General features: G+C 39.9%; 1 protein-coding gene across 2 annotated transcripts in view; it reads left to right on the forward strand.

Moving 5' to 3' along the window:
* The first annotated feature begins 1,437 nt into the window (after positions 1 to 1,437).
* The window catches only part of smyd5 (SMYD family member 5), a 30,473-nt gene continuing 17,681 nt past the window's right edge, over positions 1,438 to 14,229 (forward strand). The window contains exons 1-8 of one of the 2 annotated variants that reach the window (XM_061788455.1): positions 1,438 to 1,489; positions 3,143 to 3,292; positions 4,660 to 4,768; positions 4,869 to 5,008; positions 9,127 to 9,248; positions 9,324 to 9,393; positions 11,806 to 11,910; positions 12,011 to 12,073. In XM_061788455.1, the coding sequence (XP_061644439.1) occupies positions 3,158 to 3,292; positions 4,660 to 4,768; positions 4,869 to 5,008; positions 9,127 to 9,248; positions 9,324 to 9,393; positions 11,806 to 11,910; positions 12,011 to 12,073 (744 nt within the window). In that variant the 5' untranslated portion in view covers positions 1,438 to 1,489; positions 3,143 to 3,157. The remainder of the gene's footprint in view (positions 1,490 to 3,142; positions 3,293 to 4,659; positions 4,769 to 4,868; positions 5,009 to 9,126; positions 9,249 to 9,323; positions 9,394 to 11,805; positions 11,911 to 12,010; positions 12,074 to 14,229) is intronic. The other variant, XM_061788454.1, reaches the window with a different exon arrangement.

The following is a 14,229-nucleotide window of genomic DNA, read 5'->3' on the forward strand; positions in this document are numbered from 1 at the left end:
TAATTGTGTGAAATTGTAATTTATAATTTTATATCATTCTAAATAACATGAAAATGTTTTAAATATTTTAATAGGTTCATGTGGTACAAAGTTGCGGGTATGCTGGAGCTTATCCCAGCTAACTGTGGGCAGGACCCTGAACTGGTTGCCAGCCAATCGCAGGACGCATCAACAAACAACCATTCACACTCACATTCACACCTACAGGCAATTTAGAGTCTTCAATCAACCTACCATGCATGTTTTGGGGATGGGGGAGGAAACTGGAGTACCCTTAGAAAACCCTCACAGGCAAGGGGAGAACATGTAAACTCCACACAGACAAAGTCCAATTTGAACTGTCTTCAGAACTGTGAGGCGGATGTGCTAACCAGTCGTCCACCGTGCGGCAAATACTAAATACAGTGGGTACGGAAAGTTTTCTTTGTTATATTGCAGCCATTTGTTAAAATCATTTAAGTAATTTTTTTTCCCTCATTAATATACACACAGCACCCCAAATTGACAGAAAAAAAACGTAATTGTTGAATTTTTTGCTTATTTATTTAAAAAGAAAAACTGAAATATCACACAGCCATAAGTATTCAGACTCTTTGCTGTGACACTCTTATATTTAACTCGGGTGCTGTCCATTTCTTCTGATCATCCTTAAAATAGTTCTACACCTTCATTGGAGTCCAGCTGTGTTTGATTACACTGATGGGACTTGATTAGGAAAGCCACACACCTGTCTATATCAGACCTTACAGCTCACCGTGGATGTCAGACCAAATGAGAATCATGAGGTCCAAGGAACTGCCTGAAGAGCTCAGAGACAGAATTGTGGCGAGGCACAGATCTGGCCAAGTTTACAAAAACATTTCTGCTGCACTTAAGGTTCCTAAAAGCACAGTGGCCCCCATAATCCTGAAATGGAAGACGTTTGGGACGATCAGAACCCTTCCTCGAGCTGGCCGTCCGGCCAAACTGAGCAATCGGGGGAGAAGAGCCTGTGGCTGAGGTCCAGAGATGCAGTTGGGAAATGGGAGAAAGTTCTAGACAGTCAACCATCACTGCAGCCCTCCACCAGTCGGGGCTTTATGGCAGAGTGGCCCGACGGAAGCCTCTCCTCAGTGCGAGACACATGAAAGCGGCCAAGTACAGGGATATCCTGGGCGAAAACCTTCTCCACAGTGCTCAGAACCTCAGACTGGGCCAATTCTGTTTTTTTTTGTCAATATGGGGTGCTGTGTGTACATTAATGTGGGGAAAATGAACTTAAATGATTTTAGCAAATGGCTGCAATATAAAAAAAAAAAAAGTGAAAGATTTAAGGGGGTCTGAATACTTTCCGCACCCATTATAAAAATACAAAATATATTTCTGTGAATAGTGTCATCATTTTATTATTATTTTCATCCATTTTCTTTAACATTTATCCTCAGTAGATTCACAGGTGTGCTGACTTCGTCCAAGAGGTGGAATACACCCTGGACTGGACACCAAAGGGGTGGGTGCAAACACAGACACTAACCATTCCCATTCACAGTCAAACTTAAGGACAATTTAGAGTCTTCAAATTACTCAACCTGCAACCTGGAGAAAGCCTTCGCAAGCAAAAGGAGAACATGCAAACTCCACATAGGAAGGCTGGACCAAGGATTCAAACCCACGACTGCTGAACTGTGAGGCGGATGTGCTAACAACTCATTATTATTATTATTAGTAGTAGTAGTAATAGTAGAAGTTGTAGTAGCCGCTGTAAAAGTATAGTATAATAAGTTGTATCATACTATTTTGCATAATGTATTTTTATTACTAGTAGTAGTATTATTTGTCTAATTAATATAAATATTACTACTATTGGTATAGGTGTGATTTATATAATTAGTTATTGTTGTTATTAGTACTGTATTAGTGTAATTATTTGTATGGATATAAAGTTTAATATTGATAGAACTGACTAGTGGGGGGATCGTCCGTAACATTGAAGCACTTTTAATTGTTGTTGTTTTTTTGAGGCCATATGCACCTATATTATTATACAGTGCAAAATTGTTTTGTAGTTTTTTTCGTGACCTAAAACGCCCAGTACAGTACGAAGTTATTGTGAATAATTATTTTAAAAAGCTTGAAAATTTCACATCCAAACTTACTACCCCGATGTGTTTGGTCATGGTGACATTGCTGATATACAGTACTCATCATAGGAGAGTCGCTTTCATGAGCTGCAAGGAATTAGTGTGCTTTGTAATTCCAAATCTGTTCCCATGGCCCAACAGCTTGACAAAATAATAATAATAATAATAATAAAATAACTGTTACTGTCCCCAAAGTCACATGTTCCAGACTCCAGAGACTTGTGTTTTGTATTCCTCAGTTAACACTGCAGTCTTCCCGCTATCTTTCTCCGCTCTCTCGCTGCGGTCTATGTACAACAGACAAGAGTTGTCAATAATTGTCATATGGCTGCCGCGTCAATGCCCCACATTGGACATGGCCACCACGTAGGCACAGGAGGCATGTCTTTTGGAATTGGATCTAGTCATAATGTATATCTGTGACGACCTCGATCTATCCATCTATCCATCTATCTATCTAGCTAATCTTTCTCTCTCTCTCTCTCTCTCTCTCTCTCTCTCTCTCTCTCTCTCTCTCTCTCTCTCTCTCTCTCTCTCTCTCTCTCTCTCCCCCTCCCTCCCTCCCTCTCTCCCTCCCATTGTCCCATTCTCTGGCTTAGCCAGTTGTGGACTTTGTCAACGGCATTTTAAGTAACAAATGTAAACTATTTTTTAGCATATTGTTCAGTCCCGACGGTTTGTTTATCTGATAGCCGTTATGTCGGAGTTTGTTTTAAAGAGGTTCCAGTGTGTGTATACATATATATATATATATATATATATATATATATATATATATATTATTATCAATATATTTGTTCATGTGATTGTCAAAAATGAGATGTTGCATCTCAGGGGGCTTTCCTTGATAAATTCAAATGAGATCAAATTAGATTGTATGATTGATGTTACAACATTGCTCTAATTATTATTTATAGTTGTTATAGTTATTATTGGTACTTTAAAACATTTCTTTTTTTTAATTAATATTTCTGTCGATATTAATGTACCAAAACTCTACGATTCATTTTTGTGACCTTTAGGGGGCGCAGTAGAGTATGGGCACGCGGGTATCCTGGAGGTTAAAGTTCGTTGCCAAGATGGCGGCCCCCACGGATGACATGTTTTTCTCCTGCGTGGATCCCGACAAAGTTGCCAGCGGCGTGGAAGTGCGATTCATCGACAACGTCAAGGTTGGTTGATTCTGTTTAGATTTTTAAATCTTTTACGGCGGAATATGTGGAAGAAAGTGGGCTTTTTGGCGCTTGTCAGCCGAGAGAAAGAGAGCGAGCATCTAGTACAGCGCCCATCCATTGTTACACATGTATTTTATGTATGCTTTGCCTCACAAACTGTACGACAACCAAAAATGTCAGGGTTAGGGTAAGAGCTGCAAGTGTTGTTCATATTCTTGTGCGTTCTTTATTTCTACCATAAAATAATCCTAAACCATTTCGATTAACATCCATCAGGTTATATACAGAAGATCCTTGCAAACGCATCAAAAACTATTTGAATAGTGGTAGTTGTTTTGACACGTAGTTAAAGTGTGCCATATAGTTCCAATATTAACATCAGAAATACTGCAAGTTCCATACTACCTTTTTTCTTTTTTATATATACAATAAATAAAATCACCACAAAAAATATGTTCCAACACAGTATGTAATTTATTTTAATGTCGTACGGTTAAAGGGTACACTTAATGAAACATTTTTAATGTAATTGCAATGAAAATGGGAGCGTTCGTGGAAGAGGAGTGTGACTAATACTTGGCTGAAAAGCCCACCACTTCCATGTAATATTGGTTGTGAAACCTAGTTTTTGTGCCACCAAAGCTGTACAGCAGTGGCAACCAGGATTTGCCTTAAATACGCAGTTACGGACAAATCGGTCCCAAATCTGTACACCTGGCCTGACCTAAGGTGATACTGTATATTTGATTGACAACTTTTAATATAAGCCTACTCACAAAATTTAATAAAAACCTCCAAGTCTCTTGATGCATACAAGTAACTGTTAAGCATTCAGTTGTTGATGGAAAAATGTTCAGATGAGGGGTGTCCCGATCCGATATTTGATATCGGTCAGATATCAGCAAAAAAAAAAAAAAAAAAAAAAAAAATACGGGATTATATCGGACTGGATCTAAGATCTCCGATATAAGCAGGGGTGCACATAAATGGTATGCATGCACACTGACTATTAAAAGCGCACTGAATTTTAGTGTGTCAGTGTGCATTTGCGTACCAAGCATTTTGCATTTATCTAGTGGGAGGGGGCGGTGCTACCAGTAAGCACAGTTGAATGTAAAAGATTGTAGTGGATGATTGAAGTAAGGGTCCCTTGTTACCAACTCCCTGGGTGTGACTTTGAATTGGAAAACTTGAAAGCTTTTGCATGGTCAGGTGTTTATGAATACATATTGCATTTGTCTGACACATTTTTATAATGTTCCATGTCGTGTTCAATTCTTGACAGAAAATAAATATTTGAATCAAAAGAAAAACATATGTATGGCTTTATTGAGTTTAACAGTTGTGCTTTAACGTGTTTAAAGGGGAAAGGTCTTTTTGCCAAGAGAAGCATCAAAAAGGGAGAGGTCATTTTCATTGAACGCCCGCTTGTCTCTGCCCAGTTCCTGTGGAATGCTTTGTATCAATATAAAGGTCAGTCTCAATATTTTTGGGTTTGAATAACTTGTCTCATTATTGACATTAGAAATTGTTTTTATTTTATTTTTTTTATTTTTTTTATTTTTTTTAACAGCATGCGAGTACTGCTTACGAGCTCTGGAGACGGCGGAGGAGAACGCCCGGAGACTCGCGGGCAATCCGGCCCTCAGCCTTCCTTATCCGGAACTCTGTCCTGTCCGACCACAACTCCACCAAGTCTGCCCTCAGTGTCAGGTTGGTCTGCTCAGGAAGTAATGGAACTTCCACTTCCAAGTTTGGAGAATTTGGAACTTGACCAAACTTTTCTGGAAAAATATGCACTAAATAGTCAAAACATGTTATTTAAGCCATTATCAAAGGATTTACTGGGAGTTTTGCTTTTCTTTTATTAGTTCTCTACTTCCTGTTTTTGTTCCATTGCTCTCGGCTTGAATTAGTCGTGCCCAAAGGCTGGCACATGAGCCATTTGCCACCCAGCACCCATTTTTTAGCAGCCCAGGGTAGTGATGGGATGATGATACCTCAAGGAGTGTATTGACACACTACACAAACTGTGTCGGCACTGTATTGACACTGTGTTGGTCACTCAATAGTGACCCCTGCAGTAGTTCTAAAATCATTGCAGGTAAACAAATGAAAATAAGATGGAAAAGCTTTCATGCTGCAAGCCCAACATCAGCCTGTGAAATAATATTTAATCGCTAGTCCTTTTGTTAAATTAAGTGTTCAGTCATACGAAATAAAATGCCAACAATTGATTCCTTTATACATTTTTATTGAGGAACAAAGGTTTTTGAAGTGTCTTCGCTCTAAGGTGATTTCTCCTCATAGACACCAGTTCCCCTGCCTTAGAAAAAACTCTTTCCCAGGGTACAGATGAAGATGGTAAGCATAAAAATTTAAGTGCCAATTGATAAGCTTCAGGAGCTCCCTGAATCCCTCATTTTCAACAGTGGTGAGTGGCTGACAGTCTTTGATCATGTTGACCACAGCCCCATCCACTACTTGCTTGTTAGGAACTGCAAGCCAAAAGGAAATATTTTGTTTAAAAGCTTATTAAAGGACTGTAATTTTTACAAACAATATTACAGATTCACACAAAGCCTTGTGTGTAATAAACTATTTTTGAAAATTAAATTTTTTTTGTGAGAATTTCAACATACCTGGGGTACTCACACGAGTAGCTGACAATTCTTCATTGCTGAGCTTGGCTCGAAAATGCCTCAGCATTGATGAAGTGCTCTTATTGATGTAAGATAGCTCTGTGGAGCAGAGCCGACACTTCACCTACAATACAATAAATAAGTGAATTTGTCTGAAAACAATTCAAACCTCATACCAGTAAACAGTACATATTTAATTAAAAAACTAACCGTAAACAATGCCCAAAGGAGAAAATGATTTACCTTATTTGGCATCAAAAGAGCAAAATTATTCCAGACTGGGGAAAACTTCTTGGAACAATCCATGAAGTCAGTGGAACAAGGTGAGGGCAAGCAAAAATCCAAAATCCAACAGCAACACCAAAACTCCATCCAACAAATCCGCAACGTCGACACAATTTGTTTCCTTATAAACACAATTTGGCGCGGCACATCCAAACGACACACTTCCTGTGTCGGTCACATGATTTTTTTTTTCCTTAAAGCGATACACGCACCAATACGGGGTTTCACTCTTGTGTGCTCGGCACAGTGCTGACGCACCAGTGTTGTTCTTCCCATCACGAGCCCACGGTATAAACTAAAAGTAACATTTGACATGGGACTCAACCCATTCTTTATTATTTTTTTTATTGTGTTATGTTAGGCTGCGATTGGCTGGCGACCAGTTCAGGGTGTATCCCGCCTTTCGCCCGAAGACAGCTGGGATAGGCTCCAGCAGGCCCGCGACCCTAGTGAGATTAAGCGGAACGGAAGATGTACGAATGAATGAATGTTATGTTAGGAACAGAGCTCTGCTGCAAATGGTGAAAATCTGCGACTTTGCGAACGCCAAACCATGAATATGTGGGGCTTCACTGTATTACATAATAAAAATGTCATCTAAATAATTTTTAAAGAGGAAGGAAACACAAAAATTTGGGGGGTATGAATATGTTGTATGTGCTGCTTGTATCAGCTTGTTGGTGGCTTCCGGCACAAACAATCGCTGCCATGGCCTCAACTCCTTGATTGGAGGCTGGCCTGACCGCAGTTTATATTACCATCATATACTGTTGCCACCACATCAACAGAACACCGAATCATGTTCAGTCGCTAATTTAATACTAGTGATGTCCTGATCCTACTGTTTCACTTCCGAGCCGATACCTATATTGCAGCCTTGAGTTTTGGCCGAAACCGATATCGGTCCATTCTGATACCAGCAATAATCATGCATACTTTAGTTTTTTTGTATGATGAATGTTAGAAAAGGGAAGTGATATTATCCAAACGAGAACCATAATCTGCTTCAACTACACTAATATTTACGTTATTGGTTAATGTTGATGACATTATTCTGTACTTGTGTGGTGTATATTACAAAGTAATGGGTACGGTTAATGCTTTTTTTTTGTACTGTGGATAAGTGATATTCCTGCCACTTGGCAGCTGCTGAAAATAACTAAAAAGTTAGTTTTTTCTAATTTAGTTACTTTTAGGCGCAAGTAATCAGTAAAGTAACTAAGTTACTTTTTCAAGGTAACTGTGGCAACACTGCTCGCGTCAGCCGGAGGTCTACTTTTTTAGGTAGTTTAACAGGTGAAAATGAATCTGCACACTTACCTTCTATGCTGGCAGCCTGACACTGTTGCAGTTCCAACGTATCCATTTTAACAAACTAGGTTTGCTCAAATGTAAGACAATGAGATAGCGACATACATGCAAATCAGTCTCCTTTTGGCGAAATCCCCGGTTTTGAACTCTAAATAAGCCATTTCCCCGTATCGTATAGATCCTGGTGTAAATAAATGTTTTTGTGCTTGAAGAAACTTGTGTATTTTGCCTTATTGTACTCTTCCGAGTATTTCAGAATGCCTAATTTATGTTAAACTAAAAAAACTCCCTCCTTTTCACCGGAAGGAGGGTCACAATCTTGCGACTTTTGCACACGTAATGAGGTAAAAATGGCGGCCCCGATGCGATGTTTTAAAAATATTTGTTTAGGATAAATAATTTGTAGATTTAAGTATACGCCTAGATCAGACTACAGGATTTTAGCCCCGATATTGGCCATATTAGCCATCTCGGGCAATTTCCCAGATCGGACCAGACATATTTTGTCAGGAACGACAAAAACTTCTTGTAGTGTGACATAATCCACGACCAATGATTTGGCCCTACGATCTTCCGTGTAGTGTGACATCAATGACAACTTTCCGACAGCGTACCTTGTCATCGACCAATAGAAGAAGAATCACCTTTTATTGTCATGAACATGTATGCACGCACATGAAATTTGTTCTCTGCATTTAACCCATCGCAGTGAACACATACACATGTTAGTGGAACACAACGGAGCAGGGGGCAGCTTCAGCGCCCGGGGAGCATTTCGGGGTATCAGTGTCTTGCTCAAGGACACCACAGCCATGAGTCCGGGGGATGTTGGCGGATGGTCCAGTCGGGGTCTTGAACCTAGGTCCCCCACAGTGGCAGGCAATGATCTTAACCATTGGGCCACGGCTGGACCATTGCGCCTATTGTGACAGGCGCATCGCCTCCCATGCTTGTCATTGTCAACATGCACGCTGTTGTCAACATTTATTCACGTGGACAAACCAATGTTTACTGAAGCTTTAGAGCATGATTCGACAGAACACCACCATGTTTACATAGCAATGTTCGTACGAGCACTAGCTTGCTAGGCTACATAACATTTTGTTGTCTGCTTGCAAGCCGTATCGTATTAAAAGTATGTTAACATACCTCACGCAATCCTTGTATGGACAACCCAAAACGTCCTCTCCCAAACGTGTCCCCCCCAACATTCCCATGGCGATCCATTGTTTGACATGTTGTCGCCATGGTAACAATTATATCCAGTGTTTGATTTTGACAAGATAAATCCCAGTGATCGTAAAAGACGGGATATGGTGGTATCGGAATACATCTCGTTTCGTGTTGCCACTGTCTAACCGAGATACGGCAAGATTTGATGGCAGTAGTCTGACATAGTGCTATCGTGAAAGACCAAATTTGTCTTGTACTCTAATCCAGGCATGACAATATAACAGGACGTTTTGACATCTAGGGTTTGTAGATATGCAGTAGGAATTGGTCTTCTGAAAAGTATGTTCCTATGTGTTTATGAATCTGTATAATATGATAGTGCCCACACCCCTTTCTTCCCAACCCCCCACACCCCTGCAGGTGATGTACTGCAGCGCTGAGTGTCGCCAAGCTGCGGCAGCTCAGTACCATCAAGCGCTCTGTCTCGGGCCGTCCCATGGAGAGCCACACCACCCAGTCAACAAACTAAAAGACGCCTGGAGGTGATCATGATGTTTCCCGTTCATATTTTAAAGACTAACTTGTGGATTCTATAATTAACATTCTGTTCTCCACAGGAGCATGCACTATCCTCCAGAGACTTCCAGCATCATGCTTATGGCCAGAATGGTTGCTACTGTTAAACAAGTGAGTTGAATTTTATTTATTTTTTGGTACATTGTAATGTTGCCTCTGCATGCTTCTGTGATGCAGTCCCTTGCCTCTTTTACACAGAGATCTGTCAAAATTACACCATCAAAGCCATAACAAAAGATACAGTATAGTGTTTAGCAGCATTCGCCCTTTTCTACATAACCCATTGAAGGTGTCTGTGTGCTTTTCCACATGATGGAAAGGCATCCTGCTATCAGATAATAACATAACATCAGAGCTAGCGTCATGTATGATGTATAAAATAGCGATCAGTGCTTTCTAAATGTCAGGGTGGGATAAGTACCATAATTTCCCGTGTATAATGCACTCTCGAGTATAATACACACCCCCAGAATCGACCCCAAAAAGCAGGAAAACCCTTCAACCTATTTATAATACGCAGTATCAATTTGCTGCTACACGTGCTCAGAACATGAAGTATTATCCATATGTTCTTAGATTTTTCAAAGAACTCTTCTCCTCTATATGCATGCTCGGTCGTACCTTTTATTTAATCAAACGGTTTTGCCACCTCCTCACTATTTCTACTCGTGTTCTCATATTAGCAAAGAACAAATATGGCGATCAACTCAAATTAATGCTCGAGGATACGGCAAGTATAACATTTTAATAGTACTGTTGAAAATATTATAGTCTTACTGGGTATGCTGCGACTGGGTGCCATGTCCGCCCTGTCCTGCGATGAGATACAAAGGAGTTGGCTTGTAGCGATGGTTGACTAGAGGGAAAGCGGCTTTCTCGTAGCGGTGCTTGTTTACGACACAAATGCTCCCCACAGTCTACAGCGTTGGATGAATCAAGTCGTTGGTTAATAGTTGGTGTATTGTCCACCCAGGTGTTGTTGTTTTTGCCGGCCATTGTTGTGCTGCAAGTCTGGATATGCTAGCAGCTACGGCAGGTAGCTAGCTTCTGCAGCAACGCAGAGTAGTAATCCAAGAAGGAGTGAGTTCTGTGTGAAACGTCTTAATTGTAGCCAACTCAGGGCTCTACATTAACCTTTGCACTTGTAGCACTGGTACAACTAACATTTTCAGTTGTTCGCACCATTTTTTGAGGAGGTACAGCATGACCATGGCATACCATATTTTCGTATGCAGTAAAGATTGACAGTGACTCGAGATATATTTGCAAAATATGTTTCTGTGAACAAGTTGGTCGGCAACAAACAGTAGCAGACACAACAGGTCAATTAAATGTAAAAAACAACACAAAAAAACAAAGGCTTTACTTTTATTTGATAATTTGTTCGACTCGGGAGCAACTTCTTATCGTGAGGGATCGTAACCCTCTTCCCCTGGGAAAACCACTTAATTTTGAGCATTACCACAACCATATGATTGCCATACATTTAAAAATAATTGCATAAGTGTACCACCACCATATGCAAGTTCTTGATTATTCACACTATTTTGCAAATTATTTACTAGCAAAACAAACTGATTTACAATTTTTTTTAGACACACAGACAGACGGATCGATGGATAGATAGATGTATTAGCTTTGCTAGCTTCACAAAGTTATTAAAACCTTTGCACATGACGGTTTGTAATAAGGAGTGAAATGAAAACAGACAAATTAAGCAGGCAATCTTTGCATTTAGTGGTATAGCGCCCCCCCCTTCATGCTGTCTGTCTTGTGCCTCTCTCTCTCTCTCTCTCTCTCTCTCTCTCTCTCTCTCTCTCTCGCATGCACACTGCAATAGTGGGAAAAAAAGGCGACTTTCTACTATTCAAACATGCACTCGCACAAATATGACAAGATGGAAATTTTTATCGCACAACCCGGGGGAAAAAAAGGATCGCAGTCTCAAGCCCTGCAACTGGAGAGTTGTTGCAGTGGAAATTAAGTGGTAATTCACCAGATATATAGGAAAACCGTAGATAGCGAGTAGTGTTTCGCTGACGTAGCACACACACATGACCCAGAATTCCATCTGGACAGGTATGATATGATATGATATGGTGGTGCCTGCGAGGACATCAGGCTTCTCAAGTGTGCAATGAAAATGTACCCCATTATATCTACAATTGTAACATTAGACATTACATATCATATTGGAATGAAAGTACTGTGGTGGTGGTTTGACATAATTCCCCTCTGGAACTAAGTAACTACTAGTTTTTGGTGTGCAGGACTTCCGGTTGACTTCCGTGTTTTCTTCTGTCTTCTTTTTGTTATCTTATAAAAAAGGTTTTCAACAAAGTGTTGTTGTAATGTGTTCGTTTTTAATTTTACAGGTTATAATTAATATATTTGTTGTTTTGATTTTTTTTATTGTGGTCTCTCTTTACTCTGACAATTGGTTCCCACAGAAATTCCCTGAGACCCAAAGTTTCTGAGCCCCTGCTTTCCGCTAACAAATTGCGTTGTTTTTTTGCGGTCCAGGCCAAAGACAAAGCACACTGGCAGAAGCTCTTCTCACACTTCTGTAGCCGCACAGCCAACGAGGAAGACGAGCTGGCCCACAAGCTCCTGGGGGAGAGGTTTAGGGTAAATATTCCGCAGCTGGGGAAAAAGGAAATTGTGGAAATGTCCTGCATCTAGCACCTAACCAATTCTTTACCAATATACTGATGATTTTTGTTTTTAGGGTCAGCTGGCGGTGCTACAGAGTCTTTTCAAAGAGGCGTTGTATGATGATCAGCTGAGTCAGGTAATCACAAATATTTACACTTGAATCTCATTATAAAGATGAAAGTGCTGTATTGAGACTCAAAGGTCCAGTCTCAATTTGTTCAGTTATATTTTTAATACATTTCAGGAACATAGTTCTGCATTTAATATGAGCATATTTCTGACCCTCTATGGAACTTAATTAATAGTCCCTCCCAAAATAAACAAAAAAGCCCCATTTGAGCTAGAGTCAAGATCCACTCATCACTCTTTATTCCATTGGGAAGAAAAAGTATGTAAAACCTTTGGAGTTTTAGATTTCTGTATAAATTGGTCATAAAATGCAGTCTGGTCATCTAAGTCACAATAATAAACAGAGTCTGCTTAAATTAATACAACACAAACAATTATGTTTTCATATTTTGATAGAAAATTATGTAAACATTCACAGGACGGGGAGGAAAAAGTCAACCCTTAGATTTAATAACTGGTTAACACGCCTTGAGTCCTTTGGCAGCGATAACCTAAACCAAGTTTCCTGGAGTTACAGATCGGATGTGCACCACGATCAGGATGAATTTCGGATCATTCCTCTTTACAAAACTGTTGCATTTCAGCAAGACTCCTGCTTCAAAGTTGAGATAAGGTTTTGATGTTGGTGTGCTGTGCCTTTTTTTCCTCCACACATGGTGTTGTGTGTTCCTCCCAAGCAATTCGACTTTTCATCTGTCCACAGAATATTTTGCCAGTAGTGCAGTGTCACATCCAAGTGCCAAACACATCTTGATTAAACAGCTCTGGCGGTAATCAGGCTTGGGTGTGATCAGTGAAAAATAAACAGAAAGTGTGATTAGCCACAATTAATTCATGATTTAACAAGGGTGGTAATTATTTTTTCACACAAGGCCAGGTAAGTGATTAGTTCTTTTTCCTTAATAAATGAAATCACCACTTAAAAACAGCACTTTAATTTCACTTGGGTTTTATTTGTTTGCTATTTACGTTTGTTTGATGATCTTGTACGTTAGGGTGGAGAAACTATGCAAAAATGTAAGAATTTGAAAAGGGGCCAATACTTTTTCACAGCACTGTAACTGCCTTACTAAACTCAGCTAGCTTAATGCGAAGTTGCGAACACATAATACGAGGCGCAATTGACGGGCTAACGATACAAGCATTCATATCAGAATCAGATTGGAATCAGAATCATCTCTATTTGACAAGTATGTCAAAAACACACAAGAAATTTGTCTCTGGTAGTTTGAGCCGCTCTAGTACGACAACAGAGAATTGACAGAGAATACCTTTGAGACATAAAGAATAAATAAATTAATAAATAAATAGTCACTGAACAATAAAAGGTTACCAGTAATGTGGTAATGCTGGTACAATTTAAAATTTTAATTACAATTTTTTTTTTTGACAATTGTGCAAAAAGATGCAGAGTTCTCTAGCAATTAGAGCAGTTTGAAATGACTAATAGAATAGTCCGGTGCAATGACCATTGTGCAAAGGGCGCAGAGACTTCAGGAAATGTCTGCAGTTTAAAGTGACTAGTAGTGCGATAATCTGGGACAATGTTGATTGTGCAAATGATACAGATGCTACTCAGGCACATGAGTGGCCAGTATTGGTCAACAACACATATGCAAATAGTGCAGCATGGCGAGACTACTACAGTGATTGCACGAGTAATGTATAATTGGCCCGACAAGAAATGTGACAACAAAGACAAAATTGGCAGCATGTTGCAATGGAATTGTAAGTTAACTGTTTAAGAAGTTAATGGCAAGAGGGAAGAAGCTGTTGGAATGTCTGCTTGTTTTAGTTTGCATTGATCGGTAGAGGCTACCCGAGGGAAGGAGCTGGAAGGGGTGGTGACCGGGATGTGGAGGGTCCAAGAGGGTTTTGTATGCTCTTGTCTTAGTTGTGGCAGCGTGCAAGTCCTCAAGGGTGGGTAGGGGGGTACCGACAATCTTTTCAGCAGTTTTGATTGTCCGTTTCAGTCGGAGTTTGTCCTTTTTTGTAGCAGCACCAAACCAGACTGTGATGGAAGAACACAGGACTTATTCGATGACTGCTGTGTAGAACTGCCTCAACAGCTCCTGTGGAGCAGTATTGCAGTAGTTAGGAAACCTGTTAACAACTTTATTTGAACTCAATATTTCTATTGTATTGCAATGTTTTAATGCAAAC

This window comes from Phyllopteryx taeniolatus, chromosome 10 (genome assembly GCF_024500385.1).
Source record: "Phyllopteryx taeniolatus isolate TA_2022b chromosome 10, UOR_Ptae_1.2, whole genome shotgun sequence".
Classification (NCBI taxonomy): domain Eukaryota; kingdom Metazoa; phylum Chordata; class Actinopteri; order Syngnathiformes; family Syngnathidae; genus Phyllopteryx; species Phyllopteryx taeniolatus.